Source organism: Lemur catta, chromosome 1 (assembly GCF_020740605.2).
Source record: "Lemur catta isolate mLemCat1 chromosome 1, mLemCat1.pri, whole genome shotgun sequence".
Lineage (NCBI taxonomy): Eukaryota > Metazoa > Chordata > Mammalia > Primates > Lemuridae > Lemur > Lemur catta.
The window spans coordinates 170,556,273-170,575,237 of NC_059128.1; the positions used below are offsets into that span (position 1 = coordinate 170,556,273).

At 35.5% G+C, this 18,965-nt stretch overlaps 1 protein-coding gene across 2 annotated transcripts; it reads right to left on the bottom strand.

The window, feature by feature from the left end:
- Positions 1-5,552: 5,552 nt before the first annotated feature.
- DBR1 (debranching RNA lariats 1) lies at positions 5,553-16,957 on the bottom strand. 2 transcript variants are annotated; one of them, XM_045539139.1, is made up of 8 exons: positions 16,592-16,957; positions 15,886-16,010; positions 13,669-13,749; positions 11,226-11,311; positions 9,505-9,729; positions 7,375-7,455; positions 6,987-7,132; positions 5,553-6,445 (listed from the first exon to the last, which is right to left on the bottom strand). In XM_045539139.1, the coding sequence occupies exons 1-8, from the start codon at positions 16,786-16,788 to the stop codon at positions 5,746-5,748; spliced, it is 1,641 nt and encodes a 546-aa protein (XP_045395095.1). In that variant the 5' UTR covers positions 16,789-16,957; the 3' UTR covers positions 5,553-5,745. The 2 variants fall into 2 exon arrangements, with proteins under 2 accessions (XP_045395095.1, XP_045395096.1); XM_045539140.1 differs by lacking the exon at positions 7,375-7,455 and having other exon boundaries at positions 16,592-16,918.
- Between the last annotated feature and the right edge of the window lie 2,008 nt (positions 16,958-18,965).

Genomic DNA, 18,965 nt, shown 5'->3' on the forward strand with positions numbered 1-18,965 from the left:
AATTAGGAGACACAGATGAGAGACTGTACATACCTTGTACTATTTGAATTCTGAATTGTGTGACTATATAAGCAATTCATAAAAAAAGAAAATTTAAAGAAAAACATTGAGTATCCCAACAATGACTGATGAACACACACTTATGATGAGAGTTCAGAAGTTTGATACAAGTACCAATGAAAAATTCAGGAAATCATCAGGAATTTCCCACTTTGGATTCAATAAATCAATAGGTAGAGAATCCCAAAATGGACAAAGAAAAGCAACTGAAATCCTTTGGAATCCTTTCATAATCTCACCTAGCCTTTCTTCTCCATATTTTGTATTAATAATAAAGATAGTGGTCACATTAATATTTCACAGTATTCTTTCTTGTACCCTACTTTTATATACTTTTAAGAACTGATTTTGAATCTTCTTTATAATTTCACTACAATAATTTATGCTAAAATTTAATTTTCCAGATTTGTTATATATTTTTTTTTAAGTGCTGGATTCATAGAACAGATTTGTTAAATTACCAGAATGGAGTCAACGCTTTCTCCAAGGTGGTTTGGAATAACTAGTAGTTGCTTTGGCAAGAACGACAACTTTACAATTTTAAGCTATCACATCCAGAACCATGGACAATGTCCTCATTTATGTAAATATTAAATTATCTTTAATATAGTTTAAAATTTTTCTTTATTGAAGTCTTACACATTTTTTTATCAGTTTTCAGAAATGTTATCATTTTTGTTGTTGCTGTGTTATTTTCTATCAGTTTTCCTTAGTGGTTATTTCTGTTGTAGAAAAATGTCACTGATTTTTAAAGTATTCTTTATATCTGGCAAATTTGTTGACCTTGTTTATTTGGGGGATCTTTATTTTGCTATTGTCCTTTCTATATAGGTGGTCTAGATACAAACAGATGGTCTGCAAATAGTGATGTTTCCTTTCCAACCCTTATATCTCATTTCCTTTTCTTATTTTATAGCTTTGACCAAGACCTCCAAAAAGTATATTAAGCGATACCTGTGAATCAAACGTCCATTTGAAGTGCTCTTATGATATTATAGTCTTCTCATTTGTCACACTACTATAGTTGAAATTTTACAACTATTGGTATGATTATTTTATTGATACTAATCTCTCATTGTGCTATAAGCTCCATGAAGGAAGAGTTATAACTGGTTTCTCTCATTATATCCGTGCCATAGTCCCTGGGACATATTTATTTCTAGAAGTAATTTTCTTTTCTTTTTCTAAGATGGGGTCTTGCTATATTGCCCAGGCTGGTCTTGAACTCCAGGCCTCAAGCGATCCTCCCACCTCAGCCTCCCTGGGATTACAGGTATGAGCCACTGCACCCTGCTATTTCAATACATATTTCTGGAATGAATAAATGAGTGGCCTAGGGTGATAAGGAAGAAGTAAAGGAAATAATAATAGGTAAGGGCCTTATTTTTCTTAACTTGCTTATTTTTCTTACCTCCCTATTCCAACTATAAGCTCATTAGTACTCAGGAATATATGTATTAGGGTATTTTGATTGCAAACACAAAAACTTATACTGGCCAAATTAAACAAGAGGGGAATTTACTGGAAGGAGATAAAGAAATGGGGGGTTTGGGATTAGAGGATGAAAAGAAAGCTGGAAAACTAGGCTAAGAAAAGAGCAATTCCAAGGGCGTAGAATAGACTGTAGAAACTACTCAATGGTTTTGTCAGGGTACTGCCACTGGAACTAATGAGCACCAACCATTTTCATCTTTTTATCTCTCTGACACAGATTCATACTTCAAGGAGGGAGCATCCTATTGGTACAACTTGAGTCATATAACTGCCTATGGACAGGTAAGGGCTGGATGCCAGTGCAGTAGTGGTGATTCCCAAAAGTTTAATATGCAATGCTACTACCAGAAAGAGGAATGGAGGCTTGCAGTCTAAAAATCAATGACTTCCACAACTTGTAAGTTTTGAGTTTCCACCACTTTAAAGGTTCACCTAAGATATTACCAATTCAAACACTAGGATAAACTAGAAACTAATGAAGAGAGATGGGGAGGAGCTAACAGGATGAGGGGGTTCAAAATGGGAGCAAGACATCTCTTGAGTATACATTTTTATATAGTTTTGACTTTGGAAACATGTAAATGTTTTACAGATTCAAAACTAAAAGAAAAAAAGGCACAAGATGAACTATTTTCTTACACAGAAAATATACACTGCTCTGCACCTTGCTTTTTCACTTAATAACCTAGAACTCACTCTATATCAATTCATGAGAATCTCTCACATTCTTTAAGTGTACAACTGAATGGTCTTTAATATATTGATTTGTGTAACTATCACCATAATCTAATTTTGGAATTTTTATATCACCCCAAGAGAAACTCCATATTCATTAGCAGTCATTCATTATCCCCCACTCCCTTCCCTCAACCCTAGGCAACCAATTTACTTTCTGTATGGATTTGCCTATTTTGAACATTTCATATAAATGGCATCATACATGTGGATTCTTGTGCCTGGCTTCTTCCATTTAGCATGTTTTCGAGGTTCACTCATGCAGCATGTATTAGTACTTCACTCCTTTCTATTGCTGAATAATATTCCATTGCATGGATATACCACATCTTATCTATCATCAGTTGGACATTTGGGTTATTTCTACTTTTTGGCTATCATGAACAATGCGTTATGAACATTCATGTATACATTTTTATGTCCCACATTCTTTTTTTTTTTAAGGCTTCATATTACTCCATTGGGTGTTTGTTCCACCAATCCTCTCCTGGTGAACATTTAGATTATTTCTAATCTTTTGCTATTACAAATAATGCTACAATGAATAATCTTGGTTTATGCTTTATTTGTGGAGAGGTGCCTTTAGAACCTATTCCTAGGATTACTAGGTCTATATAAAGATTTATATTTTGTGCAGATGAACCCTTTGGTGGTGATAGGAGTTGCAAATATATTTTCCAGTTTGTCATTTACTTTTTAACTTCATAGTGTGTTTTGTTTTGTTTGCCATGTAAAAGTTATCTATTTTTATATGTGGTCAAAATGTATCAGTGTTTTCTTTTTACTGTTTGCATTTTGAGATACAGTTACAAAGACTTTCCTCAGTTCCAGGTTTTAAGGAAATTTACTCATTTTTTCATCTCCTATTTATAGGGTTTCATTCTTCACATTTAGATCTCTGATTTGGAGTTTATTATGGTATATAAAGTATAAACCCAGGTTTCTTTCTTTCCAAATATTCAGATGTCCAACCCTATTTATTAAAAAAATTTTCTCCTCAGTAATTTGAGATGCCACTCAAATCATATCCTAAAATTTTATATATGTTTGGGACTATTTCTGGTCTTTCTGTTCCATTGATCTGTCCATTCATGCACCAGTACTACACTGTTTTAATTTTACAGGCTTTATAGTATGTTTTAATATCTGAGATGGCCAGTATCTCTCCACTGATTTTGGGGAGATTTTCCTATCTGTTCTTATTTCTCCATTTGAACTTTAAAGTCAACTTGTCTGGCTTTAGAAAAACAAAAGCCAAAAAAAAAAAGTACTGGTATTTTGACCAGGATTATGTTAAATTTATATGTTCATTTGAGAATTGATATCTTTAAAATTATCTATCCAAAAATGTAAGATTTTTTTCCATAAAGTCTACTTCTGTATTTTTCAGGTGTTATTTTAAGGTTTTCCTCATTATAGGTTTTGCATGTTTCTTTCTTTCTGTTGGTGATGTTTATGTCACTGGTAGTTGTGTAAAAATTGTTAACTTGTATGTTAATTTTATATCTTACTACTTTACTGAGGTACAGTATTAGTTTTAGTCTTGATTTTCTTGTGTTTTCCACCAAAACTATCAGATCACCAGTACATAGATGCCTCTTCCTTTGCAATTCTGATTCCCCTCATTGTGATCCCCTGATTGTTTTGCTCTTCCCAATACAATGTTAAAATGTAATGGAGGTACTGGTTATCCTTGTCTTGTTCTTGGCTTTGATAGGAATACTTAGTGTTTTCCCATTAAGCAAGATGCTAGATTGTTTTGTTTTGTAAAATCAGAAATGGGTGTTGAATTTTGTCAAAGATATTTGTCCTTAGGTATATTAATGTGAATTATATATGAATGGACTTCCTAATATTGAACCAATCTTTGTACTGGTCATCCCATATGATCTTTATATGATCTTAAATTGTGCTATAGATTGCTTCCTAATATTTTATTTAGGACTTTTGCATCAATATTCTTATGTAAGATTGATTTATGTGTTTTGTGTAAATCTTCTTCAGATTTAGATATCAACGTCACACTTGCTTCATAAAAAAACTGTAAACTTTCTCTCATTTTCTATATTTTGGAACAGTTTATGTAACAGTAGGAATTATCTGGCTTTTAAAACACTTGGTAGTTTCCTCCTAAAACCGTCTGGAGTTTTTTTTTTTTTTGTGTGTGTGTGTGTGTGTAATTCTTTCATTTTTTTTTTAAATATTTGTGCTCTCATTAGGTAATCTAGATTATCTTTTTTGTTTTTGAGAACCACCATTTATTAACTCTAATATTTGTTTTATATCTAACAACTTTCTACTTTTCTTTATTATGTCTGGGGAAAAACACTAAATGTCAGAATCTGTGGAATTCAATTAAATCAGCAAACGGGGAAATTCAATGGCTTTAAATCATTTATGTAAATAATGAGAATTAAAATAAGTGAATTAAATATTCAACTCAAAAAATAAAAATAAAAAATGGAAAGAAACAAAGACAAAAGCCCCATTGTTCTAGACCTTTATCAAGTCAAATGCTGACATGATGGAAGCCAACTGCTACATTATTCTCCTAGATTGGCTCCTGGATTTGGACTGCAGTGGGACGATGAGATCCTGGGACAATCTCTGGATTCCATGACTCCCGATATAAAGCACAAAGCAACAATCTCCTCAGGTGGCCCAGGCATTTTAACCAGAGACAGTACAGAGACGTAGTTTTTCTACATGGATCTTCAAAAATACTTTATTACTAGCAATCCATCATGCAGCATGAGGGGCAGCATTTGTGCAACGTGATCCCTGCTAGTAATTAATACTAAGGTGAACTATGCCAAAAATGACCTGTACACAGTCACTATAGTTACATAAAAATTAAAGGTAAATCTAACACAATATGCAAAAATCAGTTTGTTTATACTAATCTCAGCAATTAAGTGTAAGATTTTATGTCTACCAATGTTTAGTATTTACAATAATTTATTTCCTGATATCTACTATCTTCAATTTCAATTTTTATTTGACAGACATTAAAAACTGACCAGGGAAAATATTTATAATAAATGAAAAGAAAGAATACATAATTATATATATAATAATGACTTCACTTTGTAAAACAAAATATTTTATATACTGAAATGTTTACAGTAATATCTCCTTGGAGGCAAAAATCCCTGTCTTATTCATCTTTATAGTCCCTTATTATAGAAGAGGGCTTGGCACAAAGTAGATGTTCAATAAGTATTTGCTGAAAAAAATAAAAGTGAATAAAAGGTACCCAGTCATGTAAATACATGAAATTTTAATATATTTGTATCTGAAACATACAAAGGCCTAAAGATAAAGTCAATTCCTAACTAAAATTCTCTTATGCAATTTCATTATTACAAAATTAAGTTTTTAGTCAAAAATCCAACTCTAAAAATATGGTTTCAAAAATCACATATCTACATATAGTACTAAGACAAGTGAATTGTCTTAAGCTGCATCATCATCATCATCATCATCATCTACTGCAGCATAGATGGCTTGATTCCTCCTCTTGATTTTCTTTCTTTGTTCAGGTTCATGTTCATCACTCAGCCTCTTCAATGGCACCTTGGTTAAGTCCTCTCCATTCCCTGACTCCACAGCCTCACCGGGTTTCCCCTCTCTAGCAACTGGGGAACCCAATGTATCATCAGAAGATACAATCATGGAGCTTGGCAAGATCCTCACATCAGAGAAGCTTTCAGAAAAGTCAGAAGCTTGATCAGAAGAAGGTTCTACAGATGGTGTACTTATGTCACTATGTCCACTTACAACACTATCTTCATCTTCTTCATCTAACATTATTTCATCCGGATTAATAAACGACAGAGCAGATGTGTCTGTGTTATATTCACTCCTGTCTTCTCCAGAGTCATTACTCTCCACACCATCCTGCTCTTCATATTCACCAGAAAAGTGATGTTCTTCCTTGGCCTTCTGAAGCCTGACATTGATGTCTGTGATGCCAAGTTGGGCACAAAATTCAGTAGTCTGAGGATTGAGCCTATGAACCAGCTGCATTTGTGTCTGTGGCTTGCTAGGGTCATAACAAGCAGCCGTTATACTAAAGTTACATGGAACCTTGAGGTCATGATTCAATTTTTCCAAAACTTCCTTCATAGATTCTTCTGTTGCACTGTAATCCCACCTATTAAAGTTCAAAACAATAGCTTCTTACATTTTTCAGCTTCAAACAATAAATGATGAACTCTACCTTAGACTTCAGGTACAAGGATAAAAAATAAGCCATCTATCAAAATTCCATTTAGTAAAATTATAGTTAATTTAGCAAAGCAGCATTTAGGAATAAAAGTGATTCTTAGAAAAAGCCATCTTTAACTCATACCCCAAAACAAGTACAAATTATTTTAACGTGTGAACTAAATTTTTTTTCTTGTTTTTTTTTTCTTTTTTTCACAAGGATGGCAGAACCAATAAATCTTTACTACATTATACTTTTATGCACAACTATTCACTTATAATATAAACTTATTTGAGTTAATGTTCAACAGTCTATTTTCTTCTCTCCCTTGGATGGAAAACTTGTAGTTTTCTAGACTGTACCAGTTAGTAAACCTTGAATTGTTCTGACACTCATTCAACAATTCTCTAGATTAAAAACAACAGTGGGGAAGATAAACATTATGCACACAATGAAGGTGACAAGTCCTAAATAAGGTCAGACTCACCTTGCGTGCAGGCCATTATTTTCAGGCATATTCCATAGGCGCCCAGTCACATTAATAAGATCATTAGTAGCCCTGAGAATAGTGAGCCATTCAATATCATACTCCAAGTAATCAGGAGCACTGGGGTCATGTTCTATTTCTAACACCTACAGGGAAAAGCAATAATTTTAAGAAATACATATATATTTTTAATAGTCTAAGTTTAATATAACAATGAAATCAAAAAGGAATTCACTTTAAACTTAAATTATTTAACTAAAACATCCCCAAAGAATTCTCAGAATACATAAGTTACAAGGAGCACAAATAAATTCTGAAAGGAAAATTAATAAATTTTTAATCATTGGAAGAGGAAAACTATATTGCAAAGTTACTTAATTCATTTTACCTGAAGAAAGTCTCTATGTGGTAAGCATTTGTCCAAGGCTAAAAATTTGGTTGCTTTGGCTATCTGTCCTTTATCCTTCACCTAGACAATATGAATCATAATTTAAGAAAGAATGTCAAAATATCATAGCTAATTCATACATTGAATAGAATAAAAATAATCTTTATTACACATACTCCTAAGTTATGTGTCAAGGAATGACTATTACTTTTCCAAAACAAGTTAGTTCTTGTGCAGTGATAGGCAAGACACTTAACCTCCCCAGGCTTAATTTTCCTTACAAAATTCAAAGTAAAAACTGATGATGTTAAATCAAAGAATGTAACACACACAGGTCAGGCACTGTGGCTCACACCCACAATCCTAGCACTCTGGGAGGCCGAGGCAGGAAGATTGCTTGAGGTCAAGAGTTAGAGACCAGCCTGAGCAAGAGTGAGACCCCGTCTCTACTAAAAATAGACAAAATTAGCCAGGTGTGGTCCCAGCTGCTTGGGAGGCTGATGCAGGAAGATTGTTTGAGTCCTGGAGTTTGAGTTTGCTGTGAGCTAGGCTGACACCATGGCACTCTAGCCTGGGCAAGAGAGCAGGACTCTGTCTCGGAAAAAAAAAAAAAAAAGAATATAACACACACAAATCGAAGCATATAACACAAGGATTAAAGATAACAAAGGAGCTTAAAAGTAAACTGGCAGAACACTATACAGTTTTAACAAGAAACCATAGGAGAAAATCTTTATAACCTTGGGTTAGGAAAAGCTTTCTTAGATACAGTATCAAAAGTAGATGTGGATATATCCACTGAATGAAATACTGATACATGCTACAATAGGAGTGAGTCAAGTAAGTTCAGGAAGCACTACACGTCACATTTCACTCTTGAAAAAGGCAATGCCCACTGGTGCATTAAAGACTCCCAGAAATTCTTTTAGAAGAAATCTCTAACTCCTTTGTTAACCGAGCATTTTGTAAACAGTTTTCCTATGGAAGTACTTTATGGGACAAGTCAGAGTTCAGCCAGAATCAGAGGTGAAAGAAAGAAATGCATATTTCCATAAAAGCCTAACTGTAAGTACATATTTATTCTCCACCTTCCATCAAGCACCATCCTTGACTCCCTCCTCCCTTAGTCACCAAATCCTGCTGATTCTGCTTCCAAAATCTCTCTAGAACCTGCTTCATTCTCTGTATTCTCTCTTTACCTTAGGTTAGAACCTCCTCTTTTGCTTAACTAGCCTCCTCTGCCCCCCATTTTACATTATTCCAATCCATACATGAAAACTGCTGCCAAACTAATCTTTCTAAAATGAAAATCTTATTTCTTTATCCCCTCTGGTTAAAACCGAAACTCCAGAGCATGGCCCAGAAAGCAGTTACGGTCTTGTTTAGCTTCATCTGTCCCTATGCCTCAGCCACAGGAACTAACTACAGTTCCCTAAATGCACCATGCCCTCAGACCTACAGGCCTTGCACATGTTGGTCCCTCTAACTAAAATACCCTTACATTCTGTTTCTTAGTGGTACTTCAAGACTCAGCGCAACCACCATCCTTTGGAAAACCTTCTCTATCTTTATCTGTGCCCACATCCCCATCCCACCACAGTCTGGCTTAGGTGCTCCCACAGCATCTTAGCACTTTTCTTTTTTCCTTTTTTTTTCTTTTTTTTTTATAGAGAGAGTCTTGTTCTGTCTCTGTACTCTAGACTAGAGTACAGAGGGACCATCATAGCTCACTGTAACCTCAAACTCTTGGGCTCAAACAATCCTCCCACCTCAGCCTCCTTAGTAGCTAGGATTGCAGGCACATGCCATCACGCCCAGCAAATATTTTATTTTTGTAGAGATGGGTTCTTGCTATGTCGCCCCAGCTGGTCTTGAACTCCTGGGCTAAAACAATCCTCCTGCCTTGGATTCCCAAAGTGCTGGGATTACAGCTGTTAGCCTTCATGCCCGGCCCCCACTAGTCTATCAAACTTATTATACTATTCTGAAATTGCTTGCTTGTCTCTTCCCCCCATCGGAGATTGAGCTACTCATAAGAGGTAAGTTATCATTTGTTTCTTTCTCTAACTTTACAACTGTGCCAACAGTGCCTGGTCTATAGATGTTTAATAAGTGTTTGTTACATTTTACCTGATGCTGCATCAAGGCTGCAAACTTCACATGAAGGTGTGCAGAAAACCAATAAGTAGGTTTTAGGTGCTCTAAAAGCTCTGAGGCAGCAGGACTTCCTAATGTGTTATTTTCCACTTCTTGTCGGAAAAAAGATTTAGTCTTAAGAAGTTGCTTCTTATTTCCATAATGATATATACTTCTTGGCCAATCATGAGATAAGAATATATCTATAGGCTGCTTCAGCTTTAAAAACAGAAAAAAGAAAAGAAAGCTCTTAAAAACAGATTAATAAAAACAATCCCATCCATTCTCTCCACCACCACATAACAATTCAACCCACTTAGATCTCTAGATTTCCATGTAATTCACTCTAAGGACACTTCATTTAAGGGAATCATGAAAATACTAGGCTACACATTCATCTAGGCAAAGAGAAGTAGCTTTTTCTCTGCCTCATAAAACATTCTATTTTCTGAGGCAAGACAAGGCAGAGGACACACTTTGACTAGACTGCCAATCAGCTAAGATCTTTAGCACTGACTTTCTAAAGTATGTAATAACCATAGTTCACTTCCCCTTTAGTAAAAAAATTACTATTTTGAAGATCAAGGGACACAAGATTTCATGAGATCTCTAACATAATTAATACAGTAAACCCAAAGATTTATCAGATTTTTTTCTTAATGGGCTCACATAGTATACACCAAAAAACTACTACACAAATTTGTATTTAATTAATTAAATAATTAAAGGACACAAAATATACTCCACACTGTACTTATCCCCAGCACCTTCAAGTACTCTAAAATAAATACTTGGAAAACTAAATTAAATACAACTTAAATAACTATGTAAGACAATATAAAATATAAGATAGATATGACTAACCACTGAGGAACTAGTATGGACCATGGGTGCAATGAAAATTCAGAGAAGGGTGACAACTCTAAACTTGAAAAGTCATGATCGAGAAGTGGTATCTAAGTTGAGTCTTAAAGGACTGGTAGGATTTAGATAGGAGAAAGGGAAAAGCCACTTATGGGAACTGTATGACCAGGGCATAAAAGGAATGCCCGTAAGCACCCTTATGCTCCAAGGATGGGAGAACGACATGAGTGCAGTCAGGTAGGCTCTACCACTGAACTACCTGGGAAGTCCTGGGCAGGCTACTTACCTGTCTGAGCCTTAGCATTTCATCCTTAAAGCAATAAAGGAGTAAGACTTCCCTCACAGAATTTGAGTAGAGATTACATGAAATACCAAGTATGAAATCTGCTTAGCCTGGTGTCACCCATGTAGTGGGTTCTCAAACAAAAACCTAGTTTCACCTATTCTACAATTTAAGCAGTGTTTTGATAACACCTTCACAATTTTCCTATATCCTCTATCTTCTTTACTATTAATTTGCTATTTAATACTATCACTTAATTATTATATAAATAGAATATTTACTTTAATATTTTCTTAAAATATCACTTTATTTCAATATCTGTTCTTTAGCTTTACCCTAGGTAAAAATTTTGAAATCATGAATTAAATGTGTTATTATTACTAAAATAAATTCATAACTATTAAAAACATGCTCATGTGTGAACTTCCACAAGACAACTCAAGATTCAAATTTTAGAAATACTGAAGTATTCTTCTTAGAAGTAGCATACTAATATGATCAAAATACATTTTGGTACAGAATTACTTTAAAAATTGCTCAAGTCTGTTGTAATGTACTTTTTACATACCTGTTTTAACTTATAGACTTCAATGTTTCTCACATGATATATACTCCTTATTGTAGATGAATTATAAGGAGGGCATTCAAAATGACCTTAGAGAGAAAAAAAATAAGCTATATTCAATTACCTTAAATACTGCAAATACAAATACATACACACAGTTCTCCAAAATTGATGTTTGTCATCAGTGCTTTTGGCTCTTGAGAATTTTATTTAAAACACTGCACTTAATCTGCAGGTATTTTCTACTAATAATTAATCATAAATCTAAATTAGGGGGCTTGTGATTTTTAAAATGAAATTATATTTAATTATGAAATATACTGTGTATTCACATAGTAGCAAATTTAAAAGATACCACTAGAAAGGTATAAAGTAAAAAGTATCCCTAAAAAAAGTAAAAAGTGACGGTAATCAATGGTTGCCTGGGGGCAGCAGTAGGGATTAACTGAAAATAGGCACTAAACTTTTGAATTGTTCTAATCTGAGGCTGGGTGTGGTGGCTCACATCTATAACTCTAGCACTTTGCGAGGCCTAAGTGGGAGGATTGCTTGAGGCAAGGAGTTTGAGATTAGCCTGAGCAACATAGTGAGACCCTATCTCTACAAAAAATACAAAACATAGAAGGGTGTAGTGGTGTGCACCCGTAGTCCCAGCTACTTGGGAGGCTGAGGCAGGAGGATCTCTTGAGCCCAGGCATTTGAGGTTGCAGTGAGCTATGATGTCGCCACTGCACTCTACCCTGGGCAAAAAGGTGAGACTCCGTCTCAAAAAAAAAAAGGATTGTTCTAAATCTGGATGGTGAGAGTGGTTGCATAACTTATACATTTACTGAAATCACTGAATTGAATACTTATAATAGCACATAAATTTTAGCTCAATAAAGCTGCTTTATGGAAGAAAGAAAGGCTCCCTCTCATTCCTGTCCCCCTGCCATCAGTAACTTTACCTAGAGGTTAATCAGCTTTTGTATTTTATTCCAGGGATATCACCTATGCATATAATACATATATTTCTTTTTTGACTTGAAACAATAATTTATTATTTTGTTTTATTAATATTGGGAACATAAGGAACTATTCTCTAACCAATAGCTAGGGAGGAACGAAGCTTGCCAACAACCATGTGCAGGACCTTGGAAGCAAATTATTCCTCAGTTGAGCCTTCACATGAGAATGCAGGCCTACAATATATTTTTTAAAATCATATGTATTATCTATATGATATTTTAATATTCATATACATAGTGAAACAATTACTATAGTCAAGCAAACTAACATAACCATCATCTCCCATATTACACAGCGGTGGTACACTTTAATACATGTTCTATGCCTTGTGTCTTTCACTTATCTTGGATATTTTTCCACATCAGTTACACATAGAGCTGCTGTTTTTAAAAATGGCTTCACAGCATTATATCATATAGTTATATCATGATATATTTAACCAGTGCCTACCTTTTGCTATTACAAACAAGGCTAAAATAAAAAACTTCACACACATCGTTTTGTACTTGCAGAATATAACTTATAAATAAATATCTGGAAGTAGAACTGCTGGGTCACAGTACTTTTATAATTTCTACAGACATATTAATATATTACAAAAGGTCATCCTGAGAGTACTTCCAATTTGTTCCCACGCCTGCCATGTAGGAGACAGCCTATTTTTGTACATCTATCCCAAAAGCGTAGAATAATGGGGAGCAGAGCAGCAGGGAACAGACTGGTGATTTAACAGTTACACTGAGGATGTAAGTTTTAGCTGTCAATTTAATTCACAAAATTTGTGAAATCAATGTGAATCCAAGCTATTTCTTCAACTTTAAAATCAAGGTATAATTCATTCAGATACAACTGAATGAATAAGTACATTGTGGTATACTTATACAATGCAATATTATTCACAAATAACAGGTTAGATTATATGTACCAACATGAATTTCAAAAACATGTTAAAGAAGCAAGTTGCAGAAAGTTACAAGCAATAAGATATAATTATATGAAGTTTAAAACATGCTATGTAGTATATTGTTTAAAGCTCTTACATAGGTGTAATGATGTAAAATAATCAAGTGAATGATAAACAGCAAATTCAGAATAGCAACTGCCTGGTGATGAGAGGGAGGGAAGAAAGGAGGAGAATGAGACTCAAGACAGGTAAACAGTGAACTTCAATTGTATCTGTACTGTTTTCTTTCTTTCTTTTTTTTAAGGCACCTGCTCAGATCTTAGTGTACTGTTCTTAAAAATCAAAAAATGGCAAAATACTTAGACAATAAAACTAGTAGATACACAGATGTATATTATAATGTCCTCTATAGATACATGTTATAGTGTTCTCTACATTTTTATATGTATAAAATATATTATAATAAAAAATTAAGAATAAGTTACACTAGCATAGGCAAGTTTTAAAGTTTAAAAATAATTCTAAAAACAATACCTTTTCGATAGTCATGAGATTTAAAGATACCGGAGATTCCACCGATCCTTACACCTCGGTATTTTACCACACCAGCCAAGCCTGAAAAATCATGCAGTTAAATAAAATTACAATAGGCAAAAGCAATCTCTTTACACTAACTGAATAAACCATTTAGAGGCCTGAAATTCCACAGTTTTAAAATTATTTGAAAATTAAGAACCATGATGAGGTTACTCTTTTTACATAGTAATATGCCAATAACATATAAGGTAGACTAGGGAGCAGCCTGGAAGCAGATCAGCCAAGAGACTAAGCAGATTCTGGAAGGAACAAATGAGATGGGGTGTTGAGGGGGAAACAGACACCATTTGGCATCTAACTGAAAACAGGGGTGAGGTGGTGGGAGGGGGAGATAGGGAAAAATGTCCTATGATGGATTTACATGTCATAAATCTGAAAGGCAACAGGTATACGTATAAAGAACCTGCAGTTTTTACATTTCATTTCTGATTTATCATCTTCTGACAATTTCACCTTTTCACAATATTGTAGCTGTCAAAAGATGATCAATCAGCAATAGAGAAACTAAAGTCCTGAAGTTATGACTTGATTACTGAAAAAACCTATAAATAGTCCTAGAAAAAAATATACATTTAAATAAAGGGATGAAAGGGTATATAGTATACTTAAAAGGACTAAAATTGAAACTGAACCTAATCAGATCTGTCAATCTAAATGCAGATTATAGGAAATGCAGAGGATAAAAGGAACATTTTAAACAACACAATGAATCCAATCAGCTAAATCCTGAATGCAGGAAATTCTACAAGACAAATTTCCCATTTTTTCAACAAATAAATCACATGAAAAAGAGAGAGAAGGAGAGAAACTGACCATTATAGTATAACAGACTTCAGAGTCATGACAACCAAATAAAATGTGCAGCTTTATTTGGTTTTTTTTTTTGAGACAGAGTCTCACTCTGTTGCCCGGGCTAGAGTGAGTGCCATGGCGTCAGCCTAGCTCACAGCAACCTCAAACTCCTGGGCTCAAGCGATCCTCCTGCCTCAGCCTCCCGAGTAGCTGGGACTACAGGCATGAGCCACCATGCCCGGCTAATTTTTTCTATATATATTTTTAGCTGTCCAGATCATTTCTTTCTATTTTTAGTAGAGATGTGGTCTCGCTCTTGCTCAGGCTGATCTCGAACTCCTGAGCTCAAACGATCCGCCCGCCTCGGCCTCCCATAGCGCTGGGATTACAGGCGTGAGCCACCACGCCCGGCCTTTATTTGGATCCTATTTAAACAAATCAACTGTAAAGCAGACATCTTTGTGTAAGCAGGGAAATTTATCCATGAACATGGTAATAGATAATAAGGAATTACTATTACTTTAGTTAAGTATAATAACAGTAGTGTGGTTGTAGTATTTTTTAATTCCTTATCACTTAAAAATATGTATAATTGAAATAATCTAATGGCTGGTGTTTGCTTTAAAACACTCCAATTGAATGGAAAAATCACATGTACTTACCATTAATTTGGAACTAAATGATCAACACCTATGTGTACATATGGAAATAACATTCATTGGAAGTCAATCAGGTGGGAGAGAGAAGAGGGGATGGGTAAGTTCACACCTAACAGGTATAATGCACACTATCTGAGTGATGGGCACACTTATAACTTTGACTCAAATGATACAAAAGCAATTTATGTAACCAAAACATTTGTATCCCCGTAATATTCTGAAATTGAAAAAAAAGAGAGAGAAAAGAAAAAAACCTCCAATCATCTCCTCCCACAGAAAAGTTTAGGGGGATGCGGGTTGAAAACAAGGATGGCAGAATGATGATAGTTGTTGAAGCTGGTTAACAGGTACAGAGATTCATCACACTATTCTCTATTTTTGTGTATGCTTAACAATTTCCATTATAAAAAGTTTAAGGTTTTTTAATCCAATAAAAAATAAAATAAAATAAAGGGACTACAAATAGTGTGTAAGGTCTTTGTAGTTATATTAACTATTGCTTAAAACAGTAAATGGAGCATGGACATATTTTCACCATTAATCATTTAGTAATTAGCTATTTTAATTAAAATTTTCACAATTAATTACTGAAATTCATGACATGCCCCACATACCATATATCTCAAGATGCGGCCCAAGTGACACAAATCCTGACTAGGCTCTTCCATCTTATCAAACCAAAAAATTACCCATGAACACATACCTAAATAATAAATGTTCGGTGCCACCCAGCCACCATAGGGTAACTCTTGCAAATGATTTGAGGCTTCGTGGTTTCCCCCAATGAAGATTGTGAGAACTGGGGCCTTTTTCTCTCCAGAGTAATATCTAGAACACAAGAGTAAAGTTGTCAGTTACCACAATTAGGCATAGCAAAAAAGCAAAATAAGGTCCAGAGGAAAAACTTGAGCTCATCATAAAAAGTTAAAAAGCTCTTTCTAAAGGAATTGCCCAATATCCATCCTGTCCTTATGAATGAAGAGCTGCCACCTTGGGTTTCAAGCCAGCGTGCGTTCAACGAGGTCAAGAACTTTGTCGAGTTCATTGCTATAACCTCAACTTCTTGAATGGGGACTAATCCATAGCAGGCATCCAGTAAAAACTCCTGGATTATTAAATGAACTAATCCCAGAATCCTATCAAGTACAAGTTAGATATCTAAACCTGTCAGCTTATCCCTCCAGTTTGTCCTCTTCGATCCCCTGATAAACAGTTAAGACAGGTGTATGGAAAGAAGGAAAGTGACATTTCCTAAGCGTCAGGTCCTAGAGACACAGGGTGAAGAAAGATGGGATCTAAAATAAACAGGTAGTGGCAGAAGGAGATTCGAACCCGGTCCCGGGTCTCTGCCCACTGCTGACTATACCCTCTTGCACGGCGGGGTCCGACGCCCGGGCCGCAGCCCTCACCTGTAGAAGGTCTGCATGTGGCGGTACTTGGGCGGCACGGCCATGCAGCGCAGGTCGGCCTCGTTGCGCACTGCCTGGAAGTCGCCGCAGCACAGCAGTAGGTCCACCAGCCCCGGGCCGCGCCGCTCCGCCAGCGCCAGCGTCTCATAGATCTTGTCCAGCTCGCCGTGGCAGCAGCCGGCCACAGCAACCCGCATCCTGCCGGCCCGAGACCGGGAGCGCCGCTTGCAACTCCCCAGAACGCAGGAAGCCCAGGCCTGCCTGCGCGGAAGACCTAGACTGATCGCTCAGCTCCCGCCAGCATTAATAAAGCCGCCGCCCGGTTTGGACGCCCGTGAAATAACTCACTTCCGTTTTCCAAGTCTCGCGAGAGAGGGAAAGGGAGCGGCGCGGCTACAACCGGGATACCAGGGAACTTTCAAATTGATTCTTGGGCTTTGTCTGTCTTCGTATGTCTTTGAGACCTCGCAATCTGATGGATGTTAAAATTCAAAACCAAAATAGTAAATAAAATCCCCAGAAGTAGGAATTTAGTTTGATAAAATTAACCCAAGGTAAACGAGTGAGCAGACGCGATTGGCGAACTCCCTAGGACAAACCTGTCATGGCAAAGACAGTTGCCTGAAAGTGAATCAGAAATTAAACAAAAGATTATTTTCAAAGACACCCTAAAATAAGTATAATTTTAAAATAAAACTTAAAAACTCACGGAGGGTTTTTAAAAACTATCCCCCCTAACAGTATCTAAAATTATCAATTATTTTTTAAACGCGACGGAGGGCGGGGGCAGCAAAAAAAAAAAGAAAAAAAAAAGAAAAGGACAAAAAAAAGGTAAAGGGGGCCAGAGACTTTCATTTTCCTACCAAATAGTTTGCCTAACTAGAATGCAAGCTCAATGAAAGCAGGTGAATGCCTCCAAAACTTCTAAGAGGGCAAAGGACCAAACTGATAAATGAGTGGCCAAGACAGAAACAAGCAAACAGAAAAAAACCTGGAAAAGTCAATCAAGAAAAGAGAATCTAATCAATGCAATACAGAGAATGATAAATCCATCTCTGCCTATTTTTAAAAACTAGATAAAATAAGTATTCTAGGAACAAAGATACAAAAATTAATTCAAAACGAAGCAGTACATGTAAAAAGAACAATAGCAATAGAAGACATTGGAAAAATTGGCAAAGATACAAAGGCATTGTGCCCAGAGTGATTTGGGGGCACTTTCTTTCAAATTTACAAGGAAGATATTTAAATTGATCAAGAGGGTAGAATAAAGATGGAAATCTAATATTTCCAATTAGTGTTTAATATTTTCCTTTCCTTCTGTATCAGATTTTTGAAATGGAACAATGGATGCGTGTTTCAACATTGTTAAATTTAACTTTTTCCGTTTCATTTTTAAGTTACAGGAATTGTTTTTTTCTAGAAATTTTTTTCTCCATGTAAAAAAATTTTAATTGACGTACAGCTTACTTAAAGTAACATAAACAAATCAAATCTTAAGTGTATAGTTTGATGAAGTTTTACATATGTTATCAGCCATATAACCACCACCCATATCAAGATATTAAATATTCTGGAGTCCTGAAAGACTCCCCTGTGCTTCCTCCCAAGTCCCTTCCCCCCCAAAGAAAAGCACTATTCTGACCTCTATCACCATAGATCAGTTTTGCCTGTTTTTAAACTTCATAGGAAAGTCAGTCTCAGTTCCTAACTCTATTCCCCACTCAAACCTCATTTCCAGAGGCTATATCAGTGAGTCAATAAACTTAAGAATTCTTACTGATGTTCTCAAATCGATACAGAATCAAACTAAATAGAAATCCTCACCTCTTTCTCATTCTGGATGAGGAGAAATAGGAGCGTTGTTAGAGAAAAACAGATAGAGTGAACAATGAAGATAATTCTTTGATAAATGTGAAGGGCCGCTCATTGAATAGGCAGGTACTCTCAAATTGTGTGTTGTCCCATGGGGAAAATAAATGTGTCTCAGATTTGTTGGTGCTAAATAAAAATTATGGGAAGCCACTGTTTTAGACTGAGCTCCTGCACTAGGCCCCAACAGACCCATACAAACCAAAATGGAGTCACTGATGCTAAGGGCCTTGTAATCAAACTGAAACTTTAACTGAAACTGTTAACCAAAACAGACAAGTTTTTCCTGAAAACAGGAGATTCCAAACTACCTTAATGAGAATAATAAGGAAGTCCAGTCTTCTTTAACCCTTACAAACAGTAATCTGAAGTTAATTGATATTAATCAACTTTTTTCCTATTGTTATGTTTTCTTGTTCCCACCTTACAAAACCCAGCGTTCTGCTATTGCCCAGTGGGAATACTCACTCTATTTTGTAGGATGAGGTGTTGCCCAATTCTA

What these genes read in the sequence shown, in the direction of transcription:
- DBR1 (XM_045539139.1), bottom strand. Translation starts at nt 16,788, where the DNA reads ATGCGGGTTGCTGTGGCCGGCTGCTGCCACGGCGAGCTGGACAAGATC. An exon ending in ATCTCATGACTATCGAAAAG is followed by an intron (nt 11,312 to 13,668) that starts GTATTGTTTTTA and finishes TTTCTCTCTAAG; the next exon opens with GTCATTTTGAATGCCCTCCT. An exon ending in AATAATGGCCTGCACGCAAG is followed by an intron (nt 6,446 to 6,986) that starts GTGAGTCTGACC and finishes GAACTTTAATAG; the next exon opens with GTGGGATTACAGTGCAACAG.